General features: G+C 66.6%; 2 protein-coding genes and 1 non-coding gene across 4 annotated transcripts; all 3 read left to right on the plus strand.

Moving 5' to 3' along the window:
* The first annotated feature begins 1,296 nt into the window (after positions 1 to 1,296).
* Positions 1,297 to 1,460, plus strand: LOC142055865 (U1 spliceosomal RNA). The gene has a single exon (XR_012660109.1). It is a non-coding gene; the product is annotated as a U1 spliceosomal RNA (small nuclear RNA).
* Positions 1,461 to 1,819: 359 nt separating this feature from the next.
* CAD (carbamoyl-phosphate synthetase 2, aspartate transcarbamylase, and dihydroorotase) lies at positions 1,820 to 16,818 on the plus strand. 2 transcript variants are annotated; one of them, XM_075086321.1, is made up of 45 exons: positions 1,820 to 2,005; positions 2,275 to 2,414; positions 3,559 to 3,688; positions 3,929 to 4,071; positions 4,330 to 4,471; positions 4,956 to 5,127; positions 5,212 to 5,397; positions 5,468 to 5,580; positions 5,758 to 5,903; positions 5,998 to 6,129; positions 6,360 to 6,593; positions 6,687 to 6,908; positions 7,308 to 7,496; positions 7,972 to 8,096; positions 8,197 to 8,330; positions 8,413 to 8,525; positions 8,635 to 8,885; positions 8,957 to 9,203; positions 9,328 to 9,426; positions 9,528 to 9,752; positions 9,838 to 10,020; positions 10,124 to 10,342; positions 10,438 to 10,605; positions 10,676 to 10,858; positions 10,934 to 11,038; positions 11,117 to 11,365; positions 11,607 to 11,688; positions 11,829 to 11,995; positions 12,126 to 12,290; positions 12,373 to 12,504; positions 12,608 to 12,809; positions 12,896 to 13,086; positions 13,163 to 13,303; positions 13,418 to 13,513; positions 13,587 to 13,728; positions 13,858 to 13,905; positions 14,402 to 14,446; positions 14,545 to 14,699; positions 14,829 to 14,903; positions 15,022 to 15,234; positions 15,477 to 15,602; positions 15,718 to 15,873; positions 15,942 to 16,043; positions 16,179 to 16,273; positions 16,691 to 16,818. In XM_075086321.1, the coding sequence occupies exons 1-45, from the start codon at positions 1,921 to 1,923 to the stop codon at positions 16,791 to 16,793; spliced, it is 6,771 nt and encodes a 2,256-aa protein (XP_074942422.1). In that variant the 5' UTR covers positions 1,820 to 1,920; the 3' UTR covers positions 16,794 to 16,818. The 2 variants fall into 2 exon arrangements, with proteins under 2 accessions (XP_074942422.1, XP_074942423.1); XM_075086322.1 differs by lacking the exon at positions 13,858 to 13,905.
* MPV17 (mitochondrial inner membrane protein MPV17) lies at positions 16,818 to 26,876 on the plus strand. Its single transcript, XM_075086323.1, has 7 exons — positions 16,818 to 16,942; positions 21,706 to 21,821; positions 22,661 to 22,753; positions 23,439 to 23,534; positions 25,782 to 25,814; positions 26,044 to 26,096; positions 26,173 to 26,876. The coding sequence occupies exons 1-7, from the start codon at positions 16,870 to 16,872 to the stop codon at positions 26,240 to 26,242; spliced, it is 534 nt and encodes a 177-aa protein (XP_074942424.1). The 5' UTR covers positions 16,818 to 16,869; the 3' UTR covers positions 26,243 to 26,876.
* Positions 26,877 to 27,806: the final 930 nt, after the last annotated feature.

Raw genomic sequence — 27,806 nt, forward strand, 5'->3', positions numbered from 1 at the left:
GTCTATGAGATAAACAAAGTGGCAAATGCCCCCCGCACGCTCCTTCCTCACCTGCCGGAGCCTTCCTCCCCGCACAGAGCACCGGTCGCACCAGGACCTGCCACCAAGGCCCTGTGACAGGGTGGGGGTGCTGGTGCTGCAGGTGACGCTGTTCCAGCCTCACAGCCGTGGTGATACAAGCCCCAGCACCCACGGGACAGGGCAGCTCTCGGGTCCGCGCCAGCTGCTCGTGGGTGGGGGTGTGTGGGCCAAGAGCACGTGCTGTACATGTGCAGAGCAAGGTCAGAGAATGGAAGCAGCTGTGCATAAAAGCAGAGGTAAACTTCAGCTACAGCAGGAAATATCTGGGAAAAAACCTTTTGACAGGTGGGGACGGTTCCCAGGCGTGGGAGGACGGATAAGAAAACTGCTGGGGACAGCAGTGGGGTCCAGTTGGGTTTACTGATGGCGCTGGTTGTGTACGTGGGGGTCCAGCTGATCCTGCATTGAAGCAAACTGTTATGTGAGAGGCTGGAATGAGGCCGGGATGGCACAAGTGGAGGCCAGAGGAGCGATGCTGAGTGCATCAGGGGATGGGGAAGAAGAGGAGGGGGAGAAAGAAGAGGAGGTGAAAGAGCTTGGCATAATGACTGGAAATGATAAGGAAGCCTAGCAGCACGAAGGGGCGAGGGGATGTCAGGGACCCGGCAGCGATGGGTGCTGAGCTCCCAGGCCGTCGGTGCCAGCCCTCCTGCGGTAACCCTCGACTTTCAGAGGAAGACGGTGCGAGTCTGTACGCCTCAGCGGGTCACGGGGCAGTCGAGCAGCAAACGCTTCACAGGCGTTTCAGGCCAGCTCGGTTCGGAACTGTCGGCAGGAGCCCGGGCCCCCAGCGAGTGGGCAAGGTTTAATTAACGCCGGGGTGAGCTGCCGGCAAAGGAGAGCCGCAGCGGCAAAGAGCCACCGAGGCTGGGGAAGACCCCGAGGGTCCCGGCGCCCGAGCGCGCCGGCGCCGCTGCCAAGCCCACGGCCAAGCCGCGGCCCCACTCCCCGCGGGGCGCGTCCTTCGGGCGTGGCCTGGCGTGGGGGGCGTGTCCATGCAGATCAAGTACCGCGCGGCATCACGGGACACACCCGCACACGACGGTCACCGGCCACGGCCGTGCGCGGGCCATGCGTGGGCGCTGCGCGGCGGCAGCGCGGCGCGGGGCGCGGGAGGCGGCGGGTGCTCGCGTCGTGCGCGGTTGCGGGTTGTTGTGTGCGTGTGTTGTGCGCGGTAGGCGGGGGGTGTGGTGCGGCGTTGGGGGGTGTGTTGTCATACTTACCTGGCAGGGGAGACACCATGATCAGGCAGGTGGTTTTCCCAGGGCGAGGCTCATCCCCTGCACTCCGGGTGTGCTGACCCCTGCGATTTCCCCAAATGCGGGAAACTCGACTGCATAATTTGTGGTAGTGGGGGACTGCGTTCGCGCTCTCCCCTGCCTCGGGTTCTGTTAAAAACAGATGGTGTTACTTACGAGAAGGGGCCCGTAAATGCGGTGCGCTTGTACTTGTCCAGTGTTCGTGGCTCGGACTCCCGCGGGCAGTGCGGGTCCCGTTATCCGCCGGTGCCAGCGTCGGTGGCCCGCTGCGCTCCGGTCTCCGTCCGTAGGATCCCCTCCCGGCCGCGCTCAGCCATTCTCTTGCGGCCCCGCTATCTGCATCTGGGCCGCTACCGGCGACACTCCCGCTCCCTTCCCGCTGCTGCCCTGGGACGCCCCCGCCCGCCGGGCACCCGCTCCACCAGGGGCCGCCGCCGCGTGCCGCCCCGCCGCCGCCCCGCCCCGCCGCGGGGGCTGGCCCGGCCCGGCTCCGCCCCGGATCCTCCCGCCGCCACGCTGCTCGCTCCTCGCTCGGTAGCCGCCGCCGCCGCGGAGCCGCCGGAGCGCACGTGGAGCCGCCATGGGCTGCCTGGTGCTGCAGGACGGGTCGGTGCTGCGCGGCCGCCCCTTCGGGGCCGCCTGGACCGCCGCGGCGGGGGAAGTCGGTGAGTGCGGCGGGCGGGGCCGGGCCCGGAGCAGGTCCGGGACGGCGGCGGATGTCGGGTGGCGGCCAGAGCCCGGCGAGCGGTACCGGGAGGGAGGCGGCGCAGCGCGGTGCGGGGAGCGCCCTCTGCTCGGCGCCCCGCCGTGGGGCAGGAGCGGGGGCTGGCCCGGGGCGGTGAGGGAGGGGGCCGCCGTGCGCGGGTGCCTCCGCTGGCGGGACGGGGGGCGGCTGGGCTGCTCAGTCCCCGCCGACCCGGCCCCACTCTCGCAGTCTTCCAGACCGGCATGGTGGGCTACCCCGAGGCCCTCACCGACCCCTCCTACAAGGCGCAGATCCTGGTTCTCACCTACCCGCTCGTCGGCAACTACGGTGTTCCCCGGGACGAGACCGACCCCTTCGGCCTCAGCCGGGTGAGCGAGCGGGGCCGGGGCGGCGGTGCGCAGGGCGGTGTGTCCCTGCAGCGGGGCCGCTGCAGCCCGCGGAGCCGCCGAGCCCAGCTGCCCGCGGGCCGGTGCACAGTGCCGGGGCGGGGGGGCGCCGGGGCGGCACTCGGCGGCTGGTTGACCCCGATGCCGCGGGGCCCGGAGCCAGCAGCAGGACCCAGGCCGCCCCAGCCCACCGTGCTCCCAGGAGGGGCTGGGCAGGGCCGGGAGACCCCTGTGCACTGGGATTGGGGCACCCTGGCAGCACGTGGGGAGCAGGGCTGTGTGTCTGTCCTCCCAGGGGCCCCGTTGCAGGATGGGGGTCCCAGCCCCCGAGGGCAAGGCGGGGTGGGGCAGCGCAGCCCCTGCTGCCTGCTGGAGGCCCAGGACCCCTCCCAGCCCCTCGGCCTCCACGCTGCGTGTCCTAGAGCTGACCCTGCCCCCAGGGCAGAGGCCAGGTCCCAGTGCCGCAGTGCCATGTCAGGCCTCCCCGTGCTGACCCTGGGGGTCTCTCCTGCCCAGCCACATCCCACATCGGCATGCCAGGAGTCCCCAGCCCCACCCTTGCTGTTGGCAGCCCTCTCTGGGCTGGTGGTCTATGGGTCTCTGCTGTGGCCCTGCAAGTCCTGCTCCCAGGAACCAGAGCCCCAATCCCATCGGACAGAATATATTGGTGTGTTTGGGGCTCCCCAGTGAGGCTGTGGCCAGTGGGAGCGGTGCTTTCCCCTCTGCTAGTTCGTGCTGCAGCTGAGCTTGAGGGGTCCTGTGGCACAGGCCATTCTGGCCCCTGAGTAGGGCGCTGCAGTCCAGCAGCACCAGGGACCTGGGCACCCTGTCCTGGGGCTCCCAGAGCCTGGGGCTCGGCTGGACCAAGGCTCAACTTGCATGGCTGGGTGTGGGGCAAGCTGGGGGCAGCAACAGCCCAGCATGCTGTGTGGGGTGGCAGCAGAGGCTGGTCCTGTGCCCTGGGCCAGGGATGGGGTCCCTGTTCCATGGGCATCCCACAGCCCAGGGCTGTAGCCAGCCTGCTGTGCCCCATGGGGATGATGAGGCTGGGCATCCAAGGGCTGCACAGAGCTTCTCCCAGGCTGGCGACCCTATACCCAGCCACGCTCACCTCCTGCCCCCACAGTGGTTCGAGTCCAGCAAGATCCATGTAGCCGCACTGGTCGTGGGCGAGTGCTCGGAGACCCCTAGCCACTGGAGTGCGTCCCGCTCCCTTGACCAGTGGCTGAAGGAGCAGAACATCCCGGGGCTGGAAGGTGGGACTAGGAGACTGCGAGGTTGGGTTTGAGGTGGGAGCTGAGGGTGTCTGGGGGGCAGCTGAAGGGCTGGGGCCCAGGGGTCAGTGATTTCTAGATGAGACTTGTTCCTGCATTGAGATTTCCCCCCCGAGGGGGTCGACCCGGCATTGGCGGTTGGGGGTGTTGATGTTGCAGGGGCACAGGGTCCTGCTCGGGGTGGGATGGGGCTGCGGGGTTGCATCTCACGGCCATCCACAGGGGTGGATACTCGGGCCCTAACAAAGAAGATCCGCGAGAAGGGGACGCTGCTGGGGAAGCTGGTGCTAGATGGGACCCCTGAGGAAAGCCTGTCCTTTGAGGACCCCAACAAGCGGCACCTGGTGCAGGAGGTGTCGCTGAAGGTAGGCCTGGGGGGTGGCTGGGGGCATGGATGGGGATGGCGAGGGGATTGTTGGGGTTGCTGAGGGGGCTGGCACTGCGCTGGGGGGCCTGGGAGGGTGGCTGGGGTGGGCTGGCACTGGGCTGGGGCATGGCTAAGAATGCCTGGGCGACATGGGGGGGCTTGGTTGGAGGGGCAGCTGGGGCTGCAGAAGTTCTTGTTGTGGAGGGCTGGGCCCAGCCTAGAGGGCCAAGGCGATCCGTGCTCACTCCTCCTGCAGACACCCCATGTGTTCAACTCTGGTGGGTTGCTGCGCATCACAGCAGTCGACTGCGGCCTCAAGTACAACCAGGTGCGGTGCCTGTGCGAGCGGGGGGCAGCCGTCACCGTGGTGCCCTGGGACCATCCGCTGGACACAGCAGGTGGGGTGGCAGCGGCTGGGGGTCTCCTGGGGCCCTGCCAAGGGGTGGGGGACAGGGCCTGGAGCCGGGGCTGACTCCTTGGCTGGTCCTGGGGGCAGCAGGGAGCAGCACCCGACTCCCCACTGTGGGGTGGGAGAGCCTTGATGTTGTCCTTCCTGGGGGCTTGGGGCCCTTGGTGAGACCCTGCGGGGGGTGGGGGGGGCATAGGCACAGGGTCTCTTGCTGTGATTAGGATGGGGGGGATCTGGTCTGTGGCATCAGGGTGCCCTAATGTGACCCTGCATGGGGGGCTGTGGGACTGGGAGGCTTGCTACCACCGCGATGGGGGTTGTGGGGTCAGGGCACCTTGGTGAGACCCTCCTGGGGTGTTAGGAAGCTGTGGGCTGGGGGTGCTTTGCTGCTAGGATGCTGGTAGCCAGGGGGCCCTGCTGTGACTCTGTGGGGCCGAGGTGCCCACTCTGACCCCGCTGCTGTCTTGGCACAGACTTTGATGGGCTGTTCATCAGCAATGGCCCCGGGGACCCACAGCTCTGCCAGGAGACAGTGTCTAGCCTGCGCCAGGTGCTGGACGCCCCCCAGCCCAAGCCTGTCTTCGGTATCTGCCTGGGGCACCAGCTGCTCTCCCTGGCCCTTGGTGCCCGCACCTACAAGATGAAGTGAGTGGAGTCCAGGGCTGGGGTCAGGGTCCCCGTGGGGTCCCGGCTGTCCAGGCCTGCCTAACGCCCATCCCACCATCTCAGGTACGGGAACCGCGGGCACAACCAGCCATGCCTGCATGAGGACACGCAGCGCTGCTTCATCACGGCGCAGAACCACGGCTTCGCGGTGGAGGCAGGCAGCCTGCCGCCTGGCTGGGTCCCGCTCTTCACCAACGCCAACGACGGCTCCAATGAGGGCCTGGTCCACGAGCACAAGCCCTTCTTCAGGTAGGCACAGGGTCGTGGCTGGGGGAGCCGGGGGGGTGCAGGGCTGTGCCCTGCCTGACCCCCTCCACAGCGTCCAGTTTCACCCTGAGCACCGCGCTGGCCCCACGGACCTGGAGGGGCTCTTCGACATCTTCGTGGAGGTGGCACGGGACCTGCGGAGTGGAGACAGCAGCGCCCGGACAGGTGGGTGTGGGGCGGGAAGGGGCAGCCAGGCCCTTAGTTCCTGGGCTGTGGGTGGGGGCTGTGGGACTGGGACCATGTGTGGGGCTGGTCCGTGTGCAGAGGCCACAGGCAGGACTGTGGGGCAGGGGCTGTGCGCTGGGGTGCGTATGACCCCAGCATGACCCACCCCCCCCCCAGTGCGGCAGCGGCTGCGGGACTGGCTGACCTACGACAATGCACCGGAGGAGGGCCAGGATGCAGCCCGTCCCCGCAAGGTGCTGATCCTGGGCTCCGGTGGCCTCTCCATTGGGCAGGCGGGCGAGTTTGACTACTCAGGGTCACAGGTGAGCACCCACTCTGGGGCCACGAGGGGCAGTGGGGGTCACCAGGGTGTGTGGGCCTGGGGCCACTAGCCATGACCCATCTGCTCCCCATTAGGCCATCAAAGCACTGAAGGAGGAGAACATCCAGACAGTGCTGATCAACCCCAACATCGCCACGGTGCAGACCTCCAAGGGGCTGGCAGACAAGGTCTACTTCCTCCCCATCACGCCTGAGTATGTCACCCAGGTGAGCATCCCGGGGCGCCAGCTGGGACAGGGGTGGTTTGGGGGGTGCAGGGGTGGGGCACCAGTGGCTGCCTGGGGGGCTGTGGGGTGGCAGAGGGGCTCTTACATGGAGGACTAGGGGGTGGCGGAGGGGTGCCTGGGGGGCAACACAGGTGCGGCAGCAGCTGGAGGGTGCAGGGCACATTCTGCAGGGCTGCTGTGGGTCCCTGCCCCACTCTCCTGTGCCCCCAGGTGATCCGGAACGAGCGCCCCGATGGGGTGCTGCTGACCTTCGGGGGGCAGACGGCCCTCAACTGCGGTGTGGAGCTTACCAAGGCGGGCGTGCTGGAGCGGTACTGCGTGCGGGTGCTGGGTACCCCTGTTACCTCCATCGAGATGACAGAGGATCGCAAGGTCTTCGTGGAGAAGATGGAGGAGATTGGGGAGCACGTGGCACCCAGTGAGGCTGCTGCCTCCCTGGAACAGGTCCGGGGTGGTCATGGGGCAGGGTGGGGGCAGCTCCTGGGCAGGGTGCTGTCCTCCCTGCTCCTACTGTGTTAATACCCTTGCTCTCCGCAGGCGCAGGCGGCGGCCGAGCGGTTGGGGTACCCGGTGCTGGTGCGCTCTGCCTATGCCCTCGGGGGCCTGGGCTCTGGCTTTGCCAACACCCGGGAGGAACTGGTGGCACTGGTGAGCCAGGCCTTCACCCACACCTCCCAGGTCCTGGTGGACAAGTCTCTGAAGGGCTGGAAGGAGATTGAGTACGAGGTGGTGCGGGATGCCTACAACAACTGTGTCACGGTACGGGGTGGGGCGAGTCTCCCCAGGCCTCTGCTGCAGGGGACTTCACAGAGGAGCAGGCACTGGGGGCATGGGGTCGGGGGCTCCCACTGCACCCCAACCCCAGGGAGGGCTCCCCAGCCACTCCTGCAGTGCCAGCATGGCTGCTGTGTGCTGCTGGGAGCTGCGCCCCTTGAGCCAGACCTCCCGCATCCCCTGTGCTCTGGCGGGGCTGCAACAGATGGAGGTGTCCCAGGGGCTCGTATTCAAGCCCTGACTGTCCAGGGGAGTCCCCGTCGGTCCCCAGGGCAGGGGAGGAGGCAGTGGAAGCCAGGAGGGACCCTCCTGGGGCAGCAGCAGACAGGAGCGTGTGTGGGGGTTGGGACCTCAGCAGCCCGTGGTGACCCCCCCCACTGCCAGGTGTGCAACATGGAGAACCTGGACCCGCTGGGGATCCACACGGGCGAGTCCATCGTGGTAGCGCCCAGCCAGACCCTCAATGACACCGAGTACTTCATGCTGCGGCGCACAGCCGTGAAGGTGGTGCAGCACCTGGGCATCGTGGGCGAGTGCAACATCCAGTTTGCCCTGAACCCCGAGTCGGAGCAGGTGAGTGCAGCCCCTTGAGGGCCCCAGCTGCGGCTCCCCCTCCCAAACCCCCTGGCCAGCCCTGCCCTGGGGGAGCCTGGGTCTGGGTCCTGCCCTGCGCTGTCCTGCAGGGCTGTGCCTCACCGGCCTCCCCAGGCTGCGGTCCGTGGGGCCAGGGGGTCTCAACGTGTCACTGGCTCAGCCGGCCCTCACGAGCGCACCAAGGTACTGGGTTCTGTCATTCCCGGTGCCATGTGCGTATGGGGTCCTTGGGCAGTCGCTGCCCAGCACCATCCTCCCACAGCCATCGGTGATGGCTGCCGTCCCCAGCCCGGCTGCCTTCACTTTCGGTCCCTGTTGCTATTTGTGCCCTCCATGTGCAAGTGCCTCTGTGGTGCCAGCCGAGCACTGGGCAGCAGGGAGCTGCGCTGCCAGTGCCCGGCCTGGGGCCGCATCCCGTGCCACCCCACTAACCCTGCCCGCCTGCTGCCTACAGTACTACATCATCGAGGTGAACGCCCGGCTCTCCCGCAGCTCAGCCCTGGCCAGCAAGGCCACTGGCTACCCCCTGGCCTATGTGGCTGCCAAGCTGGCCCTGGGCATCCCCCTTCCCCTCCTCAGGTAATGGCAGCGCTGCGGCGTGGGATGGGGCATTGTCCCGGCCAGCCTTGGGCCCCACTGGTGGGATGGGCCCAGCTGCTGACCCCCATTGCCTCTCCAGGAACTCTGTCACCAACTCCACCACGGCCAACTTTGAGCCCAGCCTGGACTACTGCGTGGTGAAGATCCCGCGCTGGGACCTCAGCAAGTTCCTGCGCGTTAGCACCAAGATCGGCAGCTCCATGAAGAGCGTGGGTGAGCGCGGGGCGGACAGGCAGCATGGGTGGTCAGTGCGGTGGGGGGCACAGGGTCCAGCCGCTCATGGCCCTGTCTGCAGGGGAGGTCATGGCCATCGGGAGGAACTTCGAGGAGGCTTTCCAGAAGGCCCTGAGGATGGTGGACGAGAACTGCGTGGGCTTTGACCATACTGTGAAGCCGGCCTCAGACGTGGTGAGCGCTGGGGGCCTGGGGTGGGGGGGCCAGTCTACCAGCGCAGTCGGGGGGGGAGGTGGCCATCTGCCCCCCTCCCAGCCCCGCTCACCCCGGCCCGGCCTGGCAGGAGCTGGAGACGCCAACAGACAAGCGGATCTTTGTGCTGGCGGCCGCGCTGCGGGCCGGCTACTCCATTGAGCGGCTCTATGAGCTGACCAAGATCGACCGCTGGTTCCTGCACAAGATGAAGAACATCACAGACCATGCAGTGCTGCTGGAGTCGTACCGCGAGGAGCAGAGCACCATGCCGCCTGCCGTGCTTAAGCGGGCCAAGCAGCTTGGCTTCTCTGACAAGCAGGTGGCCCTGGCTGTCCTCAGGTAACACTGGGAGGGGGCAGCCCCGCTCTGTGCCCCGGCCTGCATCCCGGCACTCACCCTGTCCCTTGCAGCACCGAGCTGGCCGTGCGGAAGATGCGGCGTGACCTGAAGATCCTGCCGGTGGTGAAGCAGATTGATACCGTAGCAGCAGAGTGGCCAGCCCAAACCAACTACTTGTACCTGACCTATAACGGCACCGAGCACGACCTGGTCTTCCGTGAGCCCCATGTCATGGTCATCGGCTCCGGTGTCTACCGCATTGGCAGCAGCGTCGAGTTTGACTGGTGTGCTGTCGGCTGCATCCAGGAGCTTCGCAAGGTCAGTTGGGCCCCAGCACCCTGTGGGGTCGGTGGGTTGGGTGTCCTCGGTCAGAGGATGGGGGCAGGGAGGAGCAGGGTGCCCTGGGGGCCCTTAGCCTCACCTTGTCCCTCTTTCCCTGCAGATGGGCTTCAAGACAATCATGGTGAACTACAACCCTGAGACAGTGAGCACTGACTATGACATGTGTGACCGTCTCTACTTCGATGAGATCTCCTTTGAGGTGAGCAAGTCTGGGGGCCCTGTCTGCCGTGGGGCTGGGGCAGGGTGAGGGCTGCCGTGGCCCCAGTCCTAGCCATCCCCCTGCCCCCTGTGTTGCCACAGGTTGTGATGGACATCTACGAGCTGGAGAACCCCGAGGGTGTGATCCTGTCCATGGGCGGGCAGCTGCCCAACAACATTGCCATGGCCCTGCACCGGCAGCAGTGCCGCATCCTGGGCACCTCCCCAGAGGCCATCGACTCAGCTGAGAACCGCTTCAAATTCTCCCGCCTGCTCGACTCCATTGGCATCAGCCAGCCGCTCTGGAAGGAGCTCTCCGACATGGAGGTGGGGGGGCTGGTGAGGGCAACAGGGCTGCCCGAGAGGCAACCGGCCCTCAGCACGTCCCCTGAGAGTGCTGGCTCTCCTGCAGTCGGCCAAGCACTTCTGCTGCAAGGTGGGGTACCCCTGTGTCGTGCGCCCCTCCTACGTGCTGAGCGGCGCTGCCATGAATGTGGCCTACTCGGACAGTGACCTGGAGAAGTTCCTGAGCAATGCTGTCGCAGTGTCCAAGGAGCAGCCTGTTGTCATCTCCAAGTTCATCCAGGAGGCCAAGGTCCATCCAGGAGGCTGCTCTGGCCCCAGGGTGCCCCTGCTCCCCGCAAGAACCCCATTTCCCTGCTGTGGCACCAGGCTGTGACCCATGTTCCTGTTTGCAGGAGATAGACGTGGACGCAGTGGCCTGCGATGGTGTGGTAGTGGCCATCGCCATATCGGAGCACGTGGAGAACGCCGGGGTGCACTCAGGTGACGCCACGCTGGTGACGCCCCCTCAGGACATCACCCCCAAGACGCTGGAGCGCATCAAGGCCATTGTCCATGCTGTCGGGCAGGAGCTGCAGGTCACCGGGCCCTTCAACTTGCAGCTCATCGCCAAGGTACCCCAGCTGGGGGGACTGCACTGGACTGGCATGGTGCTGAGGGGGACACCCTGCTGCCCCACATGAGCCTCATGCCATCCCCTCTCCTCTAGGACGACCAGCTGAAGGTGATCGAGTGCAATGTCCGTGTCTCTCGCTCCTTCCCCTTCGTCTCCAAGACCCTGGGGGTGGACCTGGTGGCTCTGGCCAGCCAAGTGATCATGGGCGAGGATGTGGAGCCTGTGGGGCTGATGACAGGCACGGGCATCGTCGGCGTCAAGGTGAGTGGGGGATGTGGGGGCCGGGATGGGGTGTGTGTCTGGGCAGTCCCTGAACCTCTCCTGCCCCCAGGTGCCACAGTTCTCCTTCTCACGCCTGGCGGGTGCCGATGTGGTGCTGGGCGTGGAGATGACCAGCACAGGTGAGGTGGCCTGCTTTGGGGAGAACCGCTGTGAGGCTTACCTGAAGGCCATGCTCAGCACTGGCTTCAAGATCCCCAAGAAGAACATCCTTCTGACCATCGGCAGCTACAAGGTGTGTGGGGTCAGGGCGGGGGCGGGGGCCAGGGCCCACCCTTCCACCCTCTGACCAGCCCTGGGGTTGTTACAGAACAAGAGTGAGCTGCTGCCCACGGTGCGGACCCTGGAGAGCCTCGGCTACAACCTGTATGCCAGTCTTGGCACTGCTGACTTCTACACCGAGCATGGCATCAAGGTCAGGGATGGGGGTCTGGCAGGGAATGGGGGCACCCTCAGGGAGGTATGGGGCCCTGATGGGCATCGCTGCTGGCAGGTGATGGCTGTGGACTGGCACTTCGAGGAGGCGGATGGCAGCGAGGCCGGTGCCCGGGAGACCCAGCGCAGCATCCTGGACTACCTGGCTGAGAACCACTTCGAGATGGTCATCAACCTCTCGATGCGCAACTCGGGGGGCCGCCGGCTCTCCTCCTTTGTCACCAAGGGGTACCGCACCCGGCGCCAGGCCGTTGACTACTCTGTGCCGCTTATCATCGACATCAAGTGCACCAAGCTATTTGTGGAGGTGGGCTGGGGCGTGTGGGTGCCCAAGGGATGTGGCTGCAGGGGAGGGAACAAAGTGGGGTCTAGGGTAGGAATGTCCTGTAGTGGATAGTGTGTGGTGGGTGATGTGTGTGAGCATTTCTGTGGGAGGGTTGTTTTTGGGGTGTGGCTTGGGCAGACATCCTTATCCTGGCCCTGTTGTTGAGCTCTGGCCCCACGTACCCCTGCAAGAGGGTCCTGCCTCACAGCTGCTGTCTCTGCAGGCACTGGGCCAGATTGGGGCAGCCCCCCCACTGAAGATACATGTGGACTGCATGACGTCCCAGAAACTCATCCGCCTGCCAGGTAGGTGGGACTGGGGCCACAGCGGGGGCTGGGGGCTCTGAGGGTGCTACAGGGAGAGGAGATGTTTGCCTGTGCTGCTGGGGTGTCCCATGCTCTCCATGGGTGGGGGCTGCCCATGCTGACACTGCCCTGCTGCCCAGGCCTGATCGACGTCCATGTCCACCTCCGCGAGCCGGGCGGCACCCACAAGGAGGACTTTGCGTCAGGCACAGCAGCTGCCCTGGCCGGGGGTGTCACCATGGTGTGCGCCATGCCCAACACCAGTCCCGCTGTCACTGATGCTGCCTCCTTTGCCCTGGCGCAAAAGGTGAGGGGCTGCCGCTGCCTGGCCTGATGCCCACTCCCCTCTGCGGGTGCTGAGGTGCCAGCTGTGGTGTGCTCGCTGCCTGCGGCGGGGCTGCCTCTGGCCCCGTACCCACTGCCTCTTGCCCCCGCAGCTGGCTGAGGCCGGGGCCCGCTGCGACTTTGCCCTCTTCCTGGGGGCTTCCTCAGAGAATGCCAGCTCGCTGGGCCCCCTGGCCGGGGCAGCTGCCGGGCTCAAGATGTACTTGAATGACACCTTCTCCAGCCTGCGGATGGACAATGTGTCGCTGTGGATGGAGGTGAGCCGTGGCAGGCAGGGGTTGGCACGGGGCTGGACCCAGCTCCTGGCACCGGTGCCCACCAGCCCTGTCCCCCCTCCAGCACTTTGAGCAGTGGCCGCGGCACCTGCCCATCGTGGCGCATGCGGAGCGGCAGACGGTGGCCGCCATCCTGATGGTGGCCCAGCTGTACCAGCGCCCTGTGCACATCTGCCATGTGGCCCGCAGGGAGGAGGTGAGCGGCGGGCCCCAGGGGTGCGGCGGGCAGACTGCAGGCCCTGGTAATGGGGCGCGGGGCCGTTTTGGGCCACCCCTCACCGCCACCACGGCTCCCCCAGATCCTCCTCATCAAGGCAGCAAAGCAGAAGGGGATCCCAGTGACATGTGAGGTGGCCCCGCACCACCTCTTCTTGTGCCGGGATGACCTGGGACGCCTCGGGGAGGGCCGAGCGGCTGTGCGGCCGGTGCTGGGCACCCGCCAGGACGTGGAGGCGCTCTGGGAGAACATGGACACCATTGACTGCTTTGCCACAGACCATGGTGAGCCCTGAGGGATGGTGGCCATGGGGCGGGAGCATGGCATAGGGACAGTAGCGGGTCCCGCAGTGACCAGCCCTGTTCCACAGCCCCTCACACGCTGGAGGAGAAGCAGGGGCAGGAGCCACCTCCCGGCTACCCTGGCCTAGAGACGATGCTGCCGCTGCTGCTGACGGCTGTCTCTGAGGGGCGGCTCACCATGGAGGACGTCATCCAGCGCCTCTATGAGAACCCTCGCAAGATCTTTGGGCTGCCCGTGCAGGAGGACACCTATGTGGAGGTGGGTCCCTGTCTGTGCCCACCCTGGATCCGGCCCTGGCCCTGGCCCTGCTGCCTTTGACTTGCTGTCCTGGCAGGTGGACCTGGAGCATGAGTGGATCATCCCCAGCTGCACAGCCTTCTCCAAGGCACGCTGGACACCCTTCGAGGGCATGAAGGTGAAGGGGACAGTGCGGAGGGTGGTCCTGCGTGGGGAGGTTGCCTACATTGATGGGCAGGTAAGAGCCCAGGCACCCTTCCCCCTGCATCTAGGGGGTCCTCCCCAGCCTCGGGGGTCCCCCACCCAGTGTCAGGGTCCTCCAGTACTGACTTATTTGCCCCAATGGCTGCAGGTGCTGGTGCCTCCTGGCTATGGGCAGGACGTGAAGAAATGGCCCTCGGGAGCTGTGCTGGCACCGCATGCAGCCTCTGCCAAGGAGAGCACGAAGGTACCAGGGTCTGTGGGCCTGGGAGGGGGTGGTCCCTGCTGCTCCCTGGCTCCAGCTCGGCCTCTTGTTGCAGACCCCTGAGCGACCCCGGCATGTGGCGACTGGTGAGACACTACGCAGCCGAGCCTCCAGCCCCCGCCGGACCGGCCCCGGGGGTGAGGGGCGCTTCCACCTCCCACCCCGCATCCACCGGGCCTCTGATCCCGGGATGCCAGGTAGGGGGGCAGGCAGTGTGGCGTGGTGGAGCGCAGCGGGCGGCAGGGCAGTGAGCGTGCTGCCCCAGGGCTGGGTCTGGGGCCGCGGCTGGGCGGCCCCGCTGACGCCGGCCCTTGTGTCCCGTTCAGCGTTCCGGAGGCTGGGAGCCGTGCACCGCCCGGGCGCCCGAGGCACCGGTAATGTCGGGGGGGGACTCACTCAGACAATGAGACGCGGCCGTACTAATGGCACTAACCGCAACCGATGAGTGCATCCCCTCCCCCAGGTGCCGCGCTGGCCCCGGGCCACCCGCGCCGCCCTGGCACGGGCCCCTTTCCCCACTGTGTGATGGGGCTGGGCACCGCGGGACAGGGCATGGCTGCGCCTGCCTGCTCCCCTCCCGCCCCGGCCTGCGCGGCACCTCGGGGACCCCTCGCCTGCCAGTGTGATTTGGGTTGCGTGTGATTGGGTTTTGTGGGGTGTGTGGGGAGAGGGGCGCAGCACAGCACTGGGGCTTGGCCCGCCTGGTCTCTGGGTGGCCGTGGCCCTGGCGTCGGGCCCCACGGTGCTTTTGCCTGGTGCTGCGAGTGCCTGGAGGGCTGTGTCATGCTGGCAGCGCCCCAGGAGACTGGAGCCTGGGGTGCCGCAGCTGCCCTCACCCTCTAATGCCATCGCTCCCCTCTCCTACCCTAGCTGATGATGTCCGTGAAAAGGCCGTCAGGAAGGCGGCAGAGGCGGGTGAGTGCTGCGGGGGTCCAGGGGCCCACAGCAGGCAAGCTGGTTGGGCTCTGTGGGACCACCTGCACGGGCTGACCCAGCTGCTCTTGGTGCTGCAGATCCAGCTGTGATCCAGGACAGCTACTTCTACCCACCGGGCCCCCTCCCGCGTCAGGCGTCCCCCCAGGGTGTGCCCCACTTCCAGACCTCCCCGCTGCTGCACCCCCTTGTTGGGCAGCACATCCTCTCTGTTCAACAGTTCTCCAAGGAGCAGGTGCCTGGGCTGGGGGTGGGCGCTGGGGCCGTGGGAGCCCAGATGAGCACGGGGAGGGTGCGGTGCCTCAAGCGCCCCAGCTGAGTCCTGGTGCCACGCACCCCCTGGCTGAGCTGCCTCTCCCCGCAGATGTCACATCTGTTCAACGTGGCACACACTCTGCGCATGCTGGTGCAGAAGGAGCGGAGCCTGGACATCCTCAAGGTAAGCCAGGCATGGGGCAGCTTCCTGGCCCCCTGGGCACACCCAGTGAGGCTGTGGGAGCCCTGTGCCAGGCAGAAGTGCCCCCAGGCTACTTGAGGTGACGGCACGGCCCCCGCAGGGCAAGGTCATGGCATCCATGTTCTACGAGGTGAGCACACGGACCAGCAGCTCCTTCGCGGCAGCCATGAGCCGGCTGGGCGGCTCCGTCCTGTCCTTCTCAGAGGCCACCTCCTCAGTGCAGAAGGGCGAGTCACTGGCTGACTCTGTGCAGACCATGTGCTGCTATGCAGACGTGCTGGTGGTGCGGCACCCCAAGCCGGGCGCTGTTGAGGTGAGAGGAGGTGGTGGGGCCATCTCCTGATTGCAGTGGGGCCTGGGGTTGGCTGCCTCTACCCCTGAAGGCATTGGGGGCCCTGCCCACATGGTGGAGTTGGTGACCTGCGCTATGGGGCAGGGCCATGTTCCCCATCGGGGCTGGCTGGGCAGGCGTCAGGAGCAGGAGCCAGGTCTTGTCCCCATGGGGCTGGCGGGGGGCCACATCCTGCCTGCGCTCAGCCCTACCTGTGCTCCCAGCTGGCTGCCAAGCATTGTCGCAAGCCCGTGATCAACGCCGGGGACGGGGTCGGGGAGCACCCCACGCAGGCGCTGCTGGACATCTTCACCATCCGTGAGGAGCTGGGCACCGTCAATGGCATGACAGTAAGGCTCTGGGGGGTCTATGACCACATCGTCTGCGGTACTGTGGGACTGAAGGGCCCTGCCTGGGGCTGGGGGGCTGTCGGGTGCCGTGGCTCAGGCTGACCGCTCTCCACAGATCACCATGGTGGGTGATCTGAAGCATGGGCGCACAGTGCACTCCCTGGCCCGCCTGCTCACCCAGTACCGCGTCAACCTGCGCTACGTGACGCCCCCCAGCCTCCGCATGCCCCCTGACATCACCAGCTTCGTGGCCTCCAAGGGCATCAAACAGGTGAGCAGGCGGGGTCAGGGTGCAGGGGCCCCATGCCGCCCCCAGCCCCACTGACAGTGCCACCCCAGGAGGAGTTTGGGAGCATCGAGGAGGCACTGCCCGACACTGACGTGCTCTACATGACACGCATCCAGAAGGAGCGCTTCTCCCTGGCTGAGGAGTACGAGGCCGTGAGTAGCAAGGGGTGGGTGGGGACCCCGGGTCTCGCCCTGGTGTGGGGGTGACAGTCATCTGCCCTCTGTGGGGTGGGGGCTCCCCTGCCCCCAGTTCACGGCTGTGTCCTGCCCCATCCCCCTGCCCCACAGTGCTTTGGGCAGTTCATCCTCACGCCCCACATCATGACCCGGGCCAAGGAGAAGATGGTAGTGATGCACCCCCTGCCCCGTGTCAATGAGATCAGGTGGGGAGGGGAGGGATTGGGGGGGGGGGCAGGGGCATGGCAGGGCGCTGTGCAGTGGGGGGAGGGCTCTGGGGCAATGGGGGCTCGGTGATGGGGGGGCAGGGACATGGGGTCTGTGGTGTGCTGTGGGGGAGGGCTCTGGGGCGATGGGGGGGCAGGGACATGGGGTCTGTGGTGTGCTGTGGGGGAGGGCTCTGGGGCCATGGGGGCTGGCCTGGGGGGACTCGGGGGGGTCTCAGGGCGATGGGGGGACAGGGACATGGGGGCTGGGCTGTGCTGTGGGGCAGGGCGATGGGGGCTGGGCTGGATTGGGGGGGCTCGGGGGGGTCTCCGGGCGATGGGGGGGCTGTGCTAGCTGTCCAACGGTGGGCTCGGGGGGCCCGGGGGCGGTGCCCGCGGCTGACGCCACTTCCGCAGCGTGGAGGTGGACTCGGACCCGCGCGCCGCGTACTTCCGGCAGGCGGAGAACGGCATGTACATGCGGATGGCGCTGCTGGCCACCGTCCTGGGCCGCTACTGAGCCAATAAACGCGTCACTCGCCCGCGACCGTCGTCATCGCGCCGCGACCGCGCCGTCGCGCCGCGGCGGGCGGGCCATGGCGGCGCTGTGGAGGGGCTGCGGGCGGCTGCTGGGGCGGCGGCCAGGGGCTGCACAGGCGCTCACCGCCGGTAAGGGCCGGGGGCGGGCGGGGCCGGGCCGGGGCGCGCCTCTGCCCCCGCAGCGCCGGCGCCGCCGAGCCGGGGGCTGGCCCCGCACCCCAGCAGGTGGGCGCGCTCTTTCCTGCCTCCCTGTCCCGTCCCGCCCCGACACACAAACCCGTGCCCCGGCACACAGATCCCCCCCGGCCCTGGCACACAGCCCCCCTCCCACCCCATATAACGCAATGTCCCCCACCCCACAGCCCCTTTCCTGCCCCATTTAACGTATAGCTCCCCCCTCCCACCCCTTATAATGCACAGGTCTCCCTCCTCCTGGCACACAGTTCTTTTTCTGTCCCATATAATGTACGCTCCTCCGCCCTGCCATATAGCCCCCCCAGCCAATATAATGCCCAGCATACAGCCCTCTTCCCACCCCATATAACACACAGCTCCCCTGCCAGCACACAGCACCATCCTCCCTAGCCAGTATAATGCGTAGCCCCCCCAGCACACAGTCCCTTTCCCACCCCATACAACATGCATCCCCCAGCCCTGCCACCCCATCCCCCCAATATACAGCCCCTCACCACCATAACACAGGGCCCTATTGCCCTGCTGTGGTGAGCACTGTCAGCCACGGTGGGAAGCAGGACAGGAGCCCCACAGGCATGGGCGTGTTCCTGGTGCCTATGGGGTCCATCCTGAGGGAGGAGCAGGGGCTGCCATTCCCCCAGGCTGAGCGGGGAGCAGGGGCTGCCATGCGTCCCACTGAGTGAAAGGGTCTGGCCCACTCTCGGCTCAGGAGATCTGCTGGGGGCCTGCCCTGGTGCCAGGAGCACACAGCCCTGGAGAGACCTCCCAGAGCTTGAGGACTCACCCCAAAACCCTGGGTGGAGACTGTGTTGGGATCCTTACCCCCTCCCTGGGTGGGGATGGATGCTGCAACTTGGCAGTGGGCGGGTTCAGTCTGCAGCCTCTGCCCAAGGGCTTAGCCAGCACAGCACTGCACCAAGTCTCTCCCAGCTGGGCTGCCAGTACGCGGGAGCAAAGGCTTTGGCTTAAGTCAGGTGCAGAGGTCCTGCCTGGGGAGAGCTCCTACCTCTGAAGGGCTCCTGGGGCCCTGCATGGGTGATTTAATCTCCCTAACCGCGTTGCTGTTTGCAGGCCTGGGAGGTGTCATACCTGCCCCAGTTCTGGCAGGCGACTGTGTGCCCTGAGGATACCCTCCCGGCATGGGCAGCTGCTGCAGGCGGGGATCCTTCTCCCTGCCCTGGCCCAGGGCTCGCAGTCCTGAGCAACAGGCAGTTCTGCTTCTGCTGCCGAGCCCAGCCTCCCCTGCGGAGCTGAGGCTGCTTGGCAGGAAAGCCCGTCCTGCCTGTGCTGTGTGTGCACGGAGCTGTGTGGGGGTGTGTGTGGTGCGGGCTGGCCAGGAGCAGGGTCCCTGCATGCTCCCCTCTGCACCCCTTGCTTGCAGCCTTCTCTGCTGCCGCTGCTCCCCACCAGCTGTGCTGCTTGCAAGTAACCAGCCCAGGGCGCTGGAAGGGCACAGCTGTGGAGTCTGGGAGCGCCAGGGAGCTGGTGTGGGTGCTGCGGGGCTCCGCTTGGTGTGCAGCCGCTGACCCTCCTCCCTGCTGCCTGTGGGCGTGGCGGCATGTTGCCCTGCCTGCCAGGCTGCTGGGGTCCTGCCAGGCCACCTCACTGTTCCTGCTGTTATTTTTATCTGATTTGATGGAGTCTATTGTCTGGCACCTGCTGCGCTGTATGCTGTGCATCCCTTCCCCCTCGATTCCTGGAGGGAGGCCAAGGTGGAACTGGGAGGGCTGCCCAGGATGGAGAGAGCATGGCCATTGCTCCGAGGCAGGGGTAGCACTGCTGGAGGCCAAGCCTTCCTGCTCTCCATGTAGCTTCAGCAAGTAATTCATCTGTCCAAGGCTGGGCTCAGGCCCTCACTGCCTGACCTACTGAGGGCCATTCAGAGGATTGTCCCCTGGCCCCGCTGCTGGGCAGCCGTAGGGGGACTGGGCAGGTTCCAGCCCTGCCTTGGCTTGCTGCTTGCGGAGCTGCTGCTGCTGCTGTGCCCCTGGGTGGAACAGAGCCGTCAGCTGGGGCTGGGCCAGGGAGGTTTGCTGGTGGTTGGCTGTGTCTGGTGTGTTCAGCCACGCTTGCCTGCCGAATCCCTTTCCCACCTGGTGGTGAGAGCTGTGGGGTCAGGCAGGGCTTTGCCTCCTGCATCTCAGGCCCTGGGGCCAGGATGCCAGCAGGGCCTGGGCACAGCAGGCAGCAGCACGTGCCCATGGCAGTGACCTTGCTGTCCCTGCCTGCAGCGAGCAGCCCCGCGCTCCCGTGGTGGCGATGCAGCCTCCAGCTGCCAGCCGGCGAGGCCTGCAGGGGACACAGACGGTGTGGCCTACTTAAGCTTGGGCCTGTTTCAAAGTCCTCTGGCTGTGGGAGCAGCAGCCTGCAGGATCGGCCAGGCACCCCCCAGCTCCCAGGCTCAGCCTGGCCAGGGGCAGCACGCTGCCTGCTGCCTGCCTGAGGCACCACTCTGCACTGAGCAGGAGAGAAAGTGCCTCCCCACAGCTTGGGCGGCCGTGAGCTGGGGAGCCTTCGCCCTTCTCACTGGCTGCATCCAGCCCTCCTGCGTGGGCACACTGCTGCTATGTGCCTCGGCCCTTCCCAGCCTAGTAGCAGGTCAGCCGGGGGCTGGTTCCTGTGTTTTGTGGCGTGGGGCGCAGCTGGGGGCTCCAGCCCCACGCTGGAGCTGCAGCGGGGCCGTGCCAGTGTCACCCTGGGGCAGGCACAGTGCGGGTGGTGAGCAGTGCTGGTGCCAGCCTGGTCGAGCAAACTCACTGCGAGGGTCTTGATCTGGCTGCGCTCCCAACCTGGCCAGGGGTGCACAGACAGGCCTGTCACCCCCCATGGCAGCCCTGGCGTTGCTTCGTCACCACCAGGCACTGTGCCCGGAGCCTTCGGCACTGAATGAGTAATGCTGGCGCTGCCGGCTGCGCTTTCTCAATGAGCACCGTGCGGGGGGAGCCTCTCTGTGCCTAGTGGGAAGGCTGCCCGCAGGAAGCAGGTAGCCAGTGCTTCTGCTGTGTTGGCCTGGGGTCGCTCACCTGCTGTCACCCCCTGCCCCTTTGGTGCCACGGGCTGTCGGGGCTGCTCTGCTGTCGCAGAGGGGTGAGGTGGCTCTCAGGACTGGGGGCATAGCCTCAGCCCCTGAGGGCTTTGTTGGTCCTGGGGTGGGAGATGGAGCCAGTGGCGTGGTGGCAGGAGATGCTGCCAGGAGCACGACAGCTCTGTGGTGCTGCGGGGACCAGGCCAGCCCTCCCGGCCCTGCTGGGGCACGTCCAGCCCGGCTGGCCTTGGCTGGGGCTCAGGCTCCCACCCAGCATTCTGGGCCGTCTCCCAAGTTCTGCCGGCCACTGCAGCCATGCTGGGCCGGGTCCAGCCCCTGCCTGCGGGCTCCTACACGGCCCTGGTCTGCGTGGCTGGGGCGAGGGGCAAGCCAGGCCCACACCTCTCCCCTCACGTGTGCAGGCTGGAGATGGCACCCACAGGAAGGCACAACCTGGCTGTGGGCACTGGGGAGGCAGCAGGTCCATTCCCCTGGCACAGCCTGAGGTCTGTGGGCCTGTGGCTGGGACCTGCTCCCCACGGTGCTGCTGGGGGCTGTCACAGAGACACTGGTGGCCCCGGGAGAGAGGGAGTGGGTGGCAGGAGCCAGGTGCTGCTGGGGACGTACCCAGGGCTCTGCCACCCTGAGCGTCCTCGGCCCACCACTCGGTGAGGAACCGCTCGTGGGGACCGCCTGGGCAGGGCCAGCCCTGAGCCAGCGGTGACGGTGGGGCTGCTGGGAGGAAGGGGTACGCAGGGGATGCTGCTCCCCAAGGCGAGGGCTTGTTGGGTTCAGGGTTTCCAAGAACATAGCAGAATCGCAGCCAGGCTGGAGAGCTGCCTGACAACCATCCTGGGAGGAGCAGGGGGAATAAGCAGGGAGCCCAACAAAGGCTGGGGGAAGGAGCACGGGGCCAGCCTAGTTGCGTCGAAGAGGTCAAGGGTGTCGGATAGAGAGGGAGCTGCCAAAGGCCCAGCTGAGCAGCACCCTGCAGGGGACGTGCACAGCAGAAGGTCCCCCACACTGATATGGAAACAAGGCGAGGAGCCGTGCCAGCAGCTGGGCAGCGGCAAGGAGCTGGGGCTGGCGCTGGTGCCAGGCGAGCCTCACCTGCTTGTCCTGGCTGCTGGTGGCCATGGCACTGTGGGCTGGGAGCGGCACAGGCAGAGAGCAGCTTTCCAAGGAAGGGGATCGTAGTTGGCAGAGTTTGCACGGTGCCTGGGGAGGGGTTTTGGGAAGCACAAGGCCTTGGGCTTGGGAGAGGCTGCAGCAGGCAGCGCAGGCAGCATCTGGGTGGGCTCTGCCCCAAAAGCTCTGGGAACTGTGGGCCCTGGGAGACAGAGCAGACCTGTGTCAGGGGTGTGGGGAGGCGGCACAGCCAGGCATCATTTTGGCTGGAGACGCTGCATCATCCCAAGAGCAGCCCAAGGTGCTTGGCAGGAGGGCCTGTGCTGGGGTGGGTGTGAGCAGGTTTGGTGCAGGGCGGTGGGGAGCTGCGCACTGGGATGGACCCAGCAGGGCCAGACCAGGCTGAGACCTTCCCGGGGCAGCGGGGCCACAGGCAGGCAGAGATAGCACTCAGGCTGGAGGACCTGGCTGTTGGCAGGGCGCTCCAGGGTCTCACTCTGCCCCGGTGTGCCACAGCCACCTGAGCGGGCTGTGCTGGTCGCAGGGGCCCTCATGGGAGCTGGTGATGTGATTGCGCAGCAGCTGGTGGAGCAGCGGGGGCTGCACGGGTACCACGGCTCCCGGACCCTGAAGATGATGGCAATTGGCTTCTGCTTTGTGGTGAGTGCCAAGGGTGCGGTGGGCACCCAGGCTCTGTAGCACGCACGTGGCGGGTGGGATGGAGGACTGGGCTGGCGGGCTGTTTCAGCAGGGTGAGACTGTGGTGCCTGGGTGTGAGCTGGGCCATCCCAGTGTCACCTCCAGCAGCCACAGGCAGAGCTGGGCCCCCTCGAGGGGTAGTGCCCTGTTCCTGTGCCCAGCTGTGGGTGCAGGTACCCCTGGCTGCACTGCAGGGTGGGATGGGATCAGCAGCCTCTGTCCATGTAGTCAGAGCACCCGAGCCCACCTCTGCTGCCAGTGCCAGGCCCTGGGGAAGTTTCACTTGGCAGGAGGGTGACTCTGCACCCAAGGGTACAAACGTGCTTTGCTCCGCTGTGTGTGGCAGGGCCAGATCCTGACCTATTACCTCTTGTGCTCCAGGGGGATGTGTTGGGCCCACTGCCCTGCACTGGTGGCTCAGGCAGGGAGGGCCCTGGGCAGTGTTGGCACAGCCAGGGTCCCACCACCATGGAGCCCTGCATGGTGTGTGAAGCCCTGTGCCCATCCCGCTGGAGCAGGCCCCTGGCTGTCCCATGCTGGTGCTGCCAGGCAGAGTGCCCTAGGAGGGGCAGGGGGGCTGTGGGCATCCCTGCATCCACCCTACATAGGGGAGCCGCCCCACGGCAGTGCAGAGCCCAGCAAGGGAGTGGCACAGCCCAGGAGGGGAGGCAGGACAGCCCCTGGTCCCTGTGTCCCAGGGCCTGGGCAGGGCCATGTAACCTGCTCTGGAGACCCCCTCGCCCTGTCACACTGTGGCTCGGGGGAGTGGGGTGCTGCCCCTCACCACACAACTCCTGCAGGGTCCTGTCGTGGGCAGCTGGTACAAGATCTTGGATCAGCTCATCCCGGGGACCACAAAAGTTGTGGCTGTGAAGAAGATGGTCCTGGACCAGGTCAGTGCCACGTGGATGAGGGTGCCTGTGGGAGGCTGGTGCACGTGTCTGTGGGCAGGTTTCCATCCTGCTCTGAGGGACCCAGCTTGGTGCAGCAGGTGCTGAGCAGGAGATGGTGCCCAGGACCTGCTCCAGGCTGTTGCTGGGCTGTAGCACACAGCCCCTGGGCCATCAGGGAGTTCAGCCCTGCAGTGCAGGGCTGGTGCATGGGGGATCTCTGGGGAGCCAGGAGGATCCATGTTTTACCCTTGCTGCAGCTGTCCTAGGGCTGTTGAGAGCTGCCCTCTCCCTTCTCTGAAGCGGAGGCTGGGAGGCTGGGCGGACAGTGCCATCCCTGGTGTCCCCGCTGAGAGGGGTACCCTTGGGGTTGGGGGACCCGTGCTGCCCTGCCTCCTGCCTTTCTGAGGCTGGGGCTGGCCCCGAGGTGGTGGAGGGCTGGGGCAGACAGGGTTGCAGAGGGCCCACCCTTGGCCTGGTCTTGGACCATTCCAGAGGCCCTTGGTGGTGTCCGTCCCTCCATATGACTCTGCACTGGAGAGTGGCAGGCTGAGTAGCCCCAGGGCATCAGGCAGGCTGGGCCCATGGCCCCTGCCCCGCCATGCACTCCCCTTGCCCTGTGCTGTTGTGGGCCCTGCTCCAAGTAGTGCAGGCTCCTTGGCATCGGGCCCCAATTACTGTCTTGCAGGGGGGCTTTGCACCGTGTTTCCTTGGCTGCTTCCTCGCCATCACGGGGGCTGTGAACGGTCTGTCGGCAGAGGAGAACTGGTCTAAGATCCAGCAGGTATGTGCTGTGTCCCTGGGGTGGCGTGGGGCCGTGGGCAGCCAGGGTGCCTTGGCAGCTCCTCCTGGTACACCAGCACTGCCTGCTGCTCCTATTGGTGGTCGTGCCTGTACCCAGGCACAGCCCCCTCCCAGCAGCAACTGCGTGCCCCCAGATCTGCTGTTGCACTCCTGTCCTCATAGCCTGGCCTCCAGCTCTGTTGTGCCCCGGAACCCCAAGCACAGAGCCGGCTCTGTGGGTGTCCCAACAGCCAGGGTAGGGAGGGGTCTGCCCCACTGCTGCAGGGCATGGAGTAGCTCTCTGCCTGGCCAGGGCCTGGGGGCGTGTGGGGCCAGTCCTGCCAGGCTCAGCTGTGGGTGCCAGGGCCCTGGGGGCATCAGGTTCCTCAGGCTGCCGGTCCTCCGGGTGCTGGTGTCGGGGCTGCTCGGTGTGGCTCTCTGGGGTCCTGCCTGGGCTGGGGCAGCCAGGTGCCTGGTGCCATCCAGTTCCCTGCACGCCATCCGCTCTCCTGGCTGCGTCTCCAGACCCATTACCGAGATGGCTCCCATTAGCAGCAATTGCTGGAAATCAGCGTGAAAGCTGAGTCAGCATGTCCAGAGCGTGAGTCACCAGGGAGTGGGTGACCACCCAGCATGGGATGAGGCACTTGGGGGGTGGTCGTATGGCTGCTTGGGGGTGTGCAGCACTGGCACTCACGCACCGATGGATGCTGGGACTGTGGGCGAAGGACCCCAGCCCAGCCAGGCCCTCTGCCCCTGGGCTGTGAGCTGGGGATGTTGCCCCGGCCAGGCTGTCAGCTGGCCGGAGCTCTGCCTGGGGTGCCATCACCAGGAGCTCATTCCTCTGCATGGGTGCGCCTGCCCTGCCAGGCACTGGCCAGCTGCCCACCACGCTGCGGGTATGTCCCAGCAGAGACCTTTCCAGCCTCCAGTCCTGCCCTGGAGCACAGGGAGCAAATCCTGGGGGAGGATGGAGTTACCTCTTCTTTCTCCTGGCTTTGCAAGAGCAGCAGCCAGGATACAAGGTGTTCTGAGACTCCCCAGAGGGGCACATAGGCTGACCCTTGGCACGGGCAGCACCCCCAGGAGCTCCCATCTGCCCCAGCTGCATCTCAACCAGGTATCTTGCCTTGCCTCCCCTAGAGAAACCTGCTGGGGCCTGAGCAGGGTGGTGGGTGATTCCTGGGAGCTGTGGTTCCCAGCCAGCCCTGCCTTGGGAGGGGGCTGGGCTGGGGACTGGGCAGCGGTGGCTGGCAGCCACCCTCACCCCTGGCTTGGGGCACATCCATCTCTCCCCACGCAGAGGAAGCGTCAGCAGAGTATCTGTCACCCCTGAGCCCGCTCTCCCCGTCCTGGGCTGCCGGCCAGCGCTGGGAGGAGGCCGGGCTCCTGGCTGAGTCACAGCCAGGCTGGACGAGGGACTTGTCCTGCTGCTGTGGGGCAGGGTTGTGCCATGGCCGCAGGTGCACCATGAGGACAGCGCAGTGCCTCGGGCTCCCAGGGTGGCTGCCCCAGCTCGGTGCCCCTCTCCGTCCCTGCCCCACAGTGCCTGGGAGTGGGGTTTGGGCGATGTGGGGCTGGATGGGGGCTCGCAGCCTGTGCTGAAGGAGAGGAGCCAACAGCCCCTGCCTTGCCTGCTCTGCCTGAGTCTGCTGCAGGTGCCCACCTCACCTCCTGCCCTCTCAGCGCCTTATCCTGCCCCACGCCTGCCCCTGCTCTGCTCCCGGGCTTGCCTGGCGGCCTGGCTGTGGCACCGTGGGCCATGTCAGCTGCAGGAAGGGCTCATGGTGGAGGTGGAGCAGTTGTGGCCACCCTCGGCCTGCCACCCTGTGTTCGCCCCATGCAGGCACAGCTCCGGGAACAGGGCCGGGGCTGCGGGGGGCAGAGGGCATCTGCCCTGTGCCCAGCTGGAGCGGGTGTGGAGTCAGGGAGACCACAGTGTGGGGACAGTGGCCCTCTGCATGCTCCGGGCCCCTGCCTGCAGCCCAGCCTGCCTCCACCTCAGGCCGTAGGCACGAGGAGATGCTCCTGTGCTGCTCCTGCTGGTGCCAGCTCTGGGACCTGCCTTGGCCTCTGGCCACCCTCAGCAGCCCCAGGTTCTGCCCATGGCAGCCGGGGCCTCCCCCGGGGCTGTGCAAGCGGCCGCCCCTGCTGGGGCCGTGGCCAGCTGCACAGCAGGGCTGGGTGTCCGTGGCAGCTGGATGGCAGCAGGCACCTCTGGGCGCTCACGGCCTCCTTCCTCTCCCAGGACTACACGGATGCCCTCCTGACCAACTACTGTGTAAGTGCTGGCGGCAGCCGCAGGCGGGTTCGCACCCCTCCCTTCCCCAGTGCGGTGCTGGCCGTGACCCTGGCTGGGGCGGCTGGGCCGGGTCCTCCGTGCCTGTCCCTGTTCCCGGCCTCAGGGGCTGCTGTGGGCTTGGTTGGATGCCCGCAATGCCTGGGCAGGGGTGGACACGGGATGGGGGTGCTGGCAGGGCCCCTTCACCACTCTCTCTTTCTCTGCCCAGATCTGGCCACCGGTGCAAATCGCAAACTTCTACTTCGTGCCCCTGAAGCACAGGTAGTAACGTGGTCATGGCCCCGGCTCCCTGGCTTTTGGAGTCCACGTCTGTGGACCCTGTCCCCTCTGTCCCCAGGCTGGCCGTCGTCCAGTGCGTTGCCATCGTATGGAACTGCTACCTCTCCTGGAAAGCAAATCGGATGTGAGGGGGGAAGCCGTGTCCCCTCCCTGCCCACCTGCTGCATGACCGCCCACCTCCAGAGCCCTTGGAACAGGCACCCATGGCTGTGGGTGGGGATGGGATTTGCAGGGTGCTGGTAGCACCTGCCCGCTCTCTCCTCAGGGGACCTCATCACCTACAGCTATGGCCCTCACCGCTCGCAGGGGCACATGGAGAAGACGGCGATGGGTCCACCCTGCGACAGGCCGGTGCCTGGGGCTGCTCCGGGTCCGGCTGCCTGCCGTGCCACGGGGCAGCTCTGGCCCTCAACGTGCTTCTCCATCCATGTTCACTCCTCTCCCCAGCCCCTGGCCCCACACACGGCGTGTTGCCGCTGCGGCGCTGGTCTGTCCTTCCCCGGTGGCAGATCCCAGGAAGGGTGAGAAGCCAGAGCGGCACGTGCCGGTGCAGGCCCCGGGTCAGCGGTGCTGTGGGTTGGGCATGGCCCTGGTCAGAGCTGGGGTCAGTGCTGCCTGCCCCATCCTGGGCTGGCTGCCCCACACCGGCAGCTCTGTGGCACCCGCTGCTGCAGGTGGGCGCGCTGCCCCTGAAAATGAGTTTCTCTGTAGCCTCTGCTGCGGACAGTTGGAGCACCCAGTAAACAGTGTTTTTCCCTCTTGGGTCGTGTGACATTTGAGCTCATGGCTCTCTGTCCCATGCTGCGGGCTGTGCAGAAGCAGTTTCAGGCCAATCGCTCCTGTGCTTGCAGAGTTGCTGGCAGCTCTCCTGTCCCCTCGGAGCGGTGGGGACCCAGAGCTGCTCTCCCACCCAACAGGCAGGCAAACAGGGCCTTGGGGCAGCGGCAGAGCGAGGGCTCCGCACTCTGCCTGTTCCCCGAGGAGCTGAGTGTGCAGCCATGGTGCTGGCACTGTGCATGGGGCTGGGGCACCGCAGTGCTGAGTGTCTCGGGTTGCTGGGGGTGGGCTACCCAGGCTGTCTTGGTGAGCAGAGAGGGGGGCCTGGTAGAGGGTGGATGGTGGCTTAGGGGATCTCCAGGTCCCACTGTGACTGATTTGTGGGGTGTGATGGTGCCTCCACTGCTGCTGGGTAGTGGGACAGGACAAGCTGCACCTTGGGGACAGCGCTGGGTGCAGGATCCTCCTGGGGCTCACAGCATGCTTGATGCTGGGCTGTGCATCAGAGGGGAGGATGCGGGAAGGGTCTGGGTGAGGGCTGGAGCTGGGGTGGTGACAGGGCCACAGCTACCTGTGCCTTGTCCAAGATGAGCCTGCCTGCCCTGCCTGCAAGGAGTCCCATGAAGCTGCTGCCTGCCTGCATTGCTGCAGGCAATTGTGGAGATGTGCATCCATCCAGGCTTGTCCTACACGGGCAGTGAGCAGACAAGATTGGGCTCACACAGTGTCCTGCACAGCACGTCCTGACAAGGGTCTCCACAGCAGATCACGGTGGTTAATCTCATCCAGGGGCCTGAGCCCCAGACCCTTGGCTGTGCTGCTGCAGCCCCAAGCAGCTGGATGGAGCCAGCCCTGTGTGCTGCCAGCATCAGGCTGGGCTCTGCCGGCCAGCCACCGTCATGGCACTCGCTGAGG

This window comes from Phalacrocorax aristotelis, chromosome 3 (assembly GCF_949628215.1).
Source record: "Phalacrocorax aristotelis chromosome 3, bGulAri2.1, whole genome shotgun sequence".
Taxonomy (NCBI): domain Eukaryota; kingdom Metazoa; phylum Chordata; class Aves; order Suliformes; family Phalacrocoracidae; genus Phalacrocorax; species Phalacrocorax aristotelis.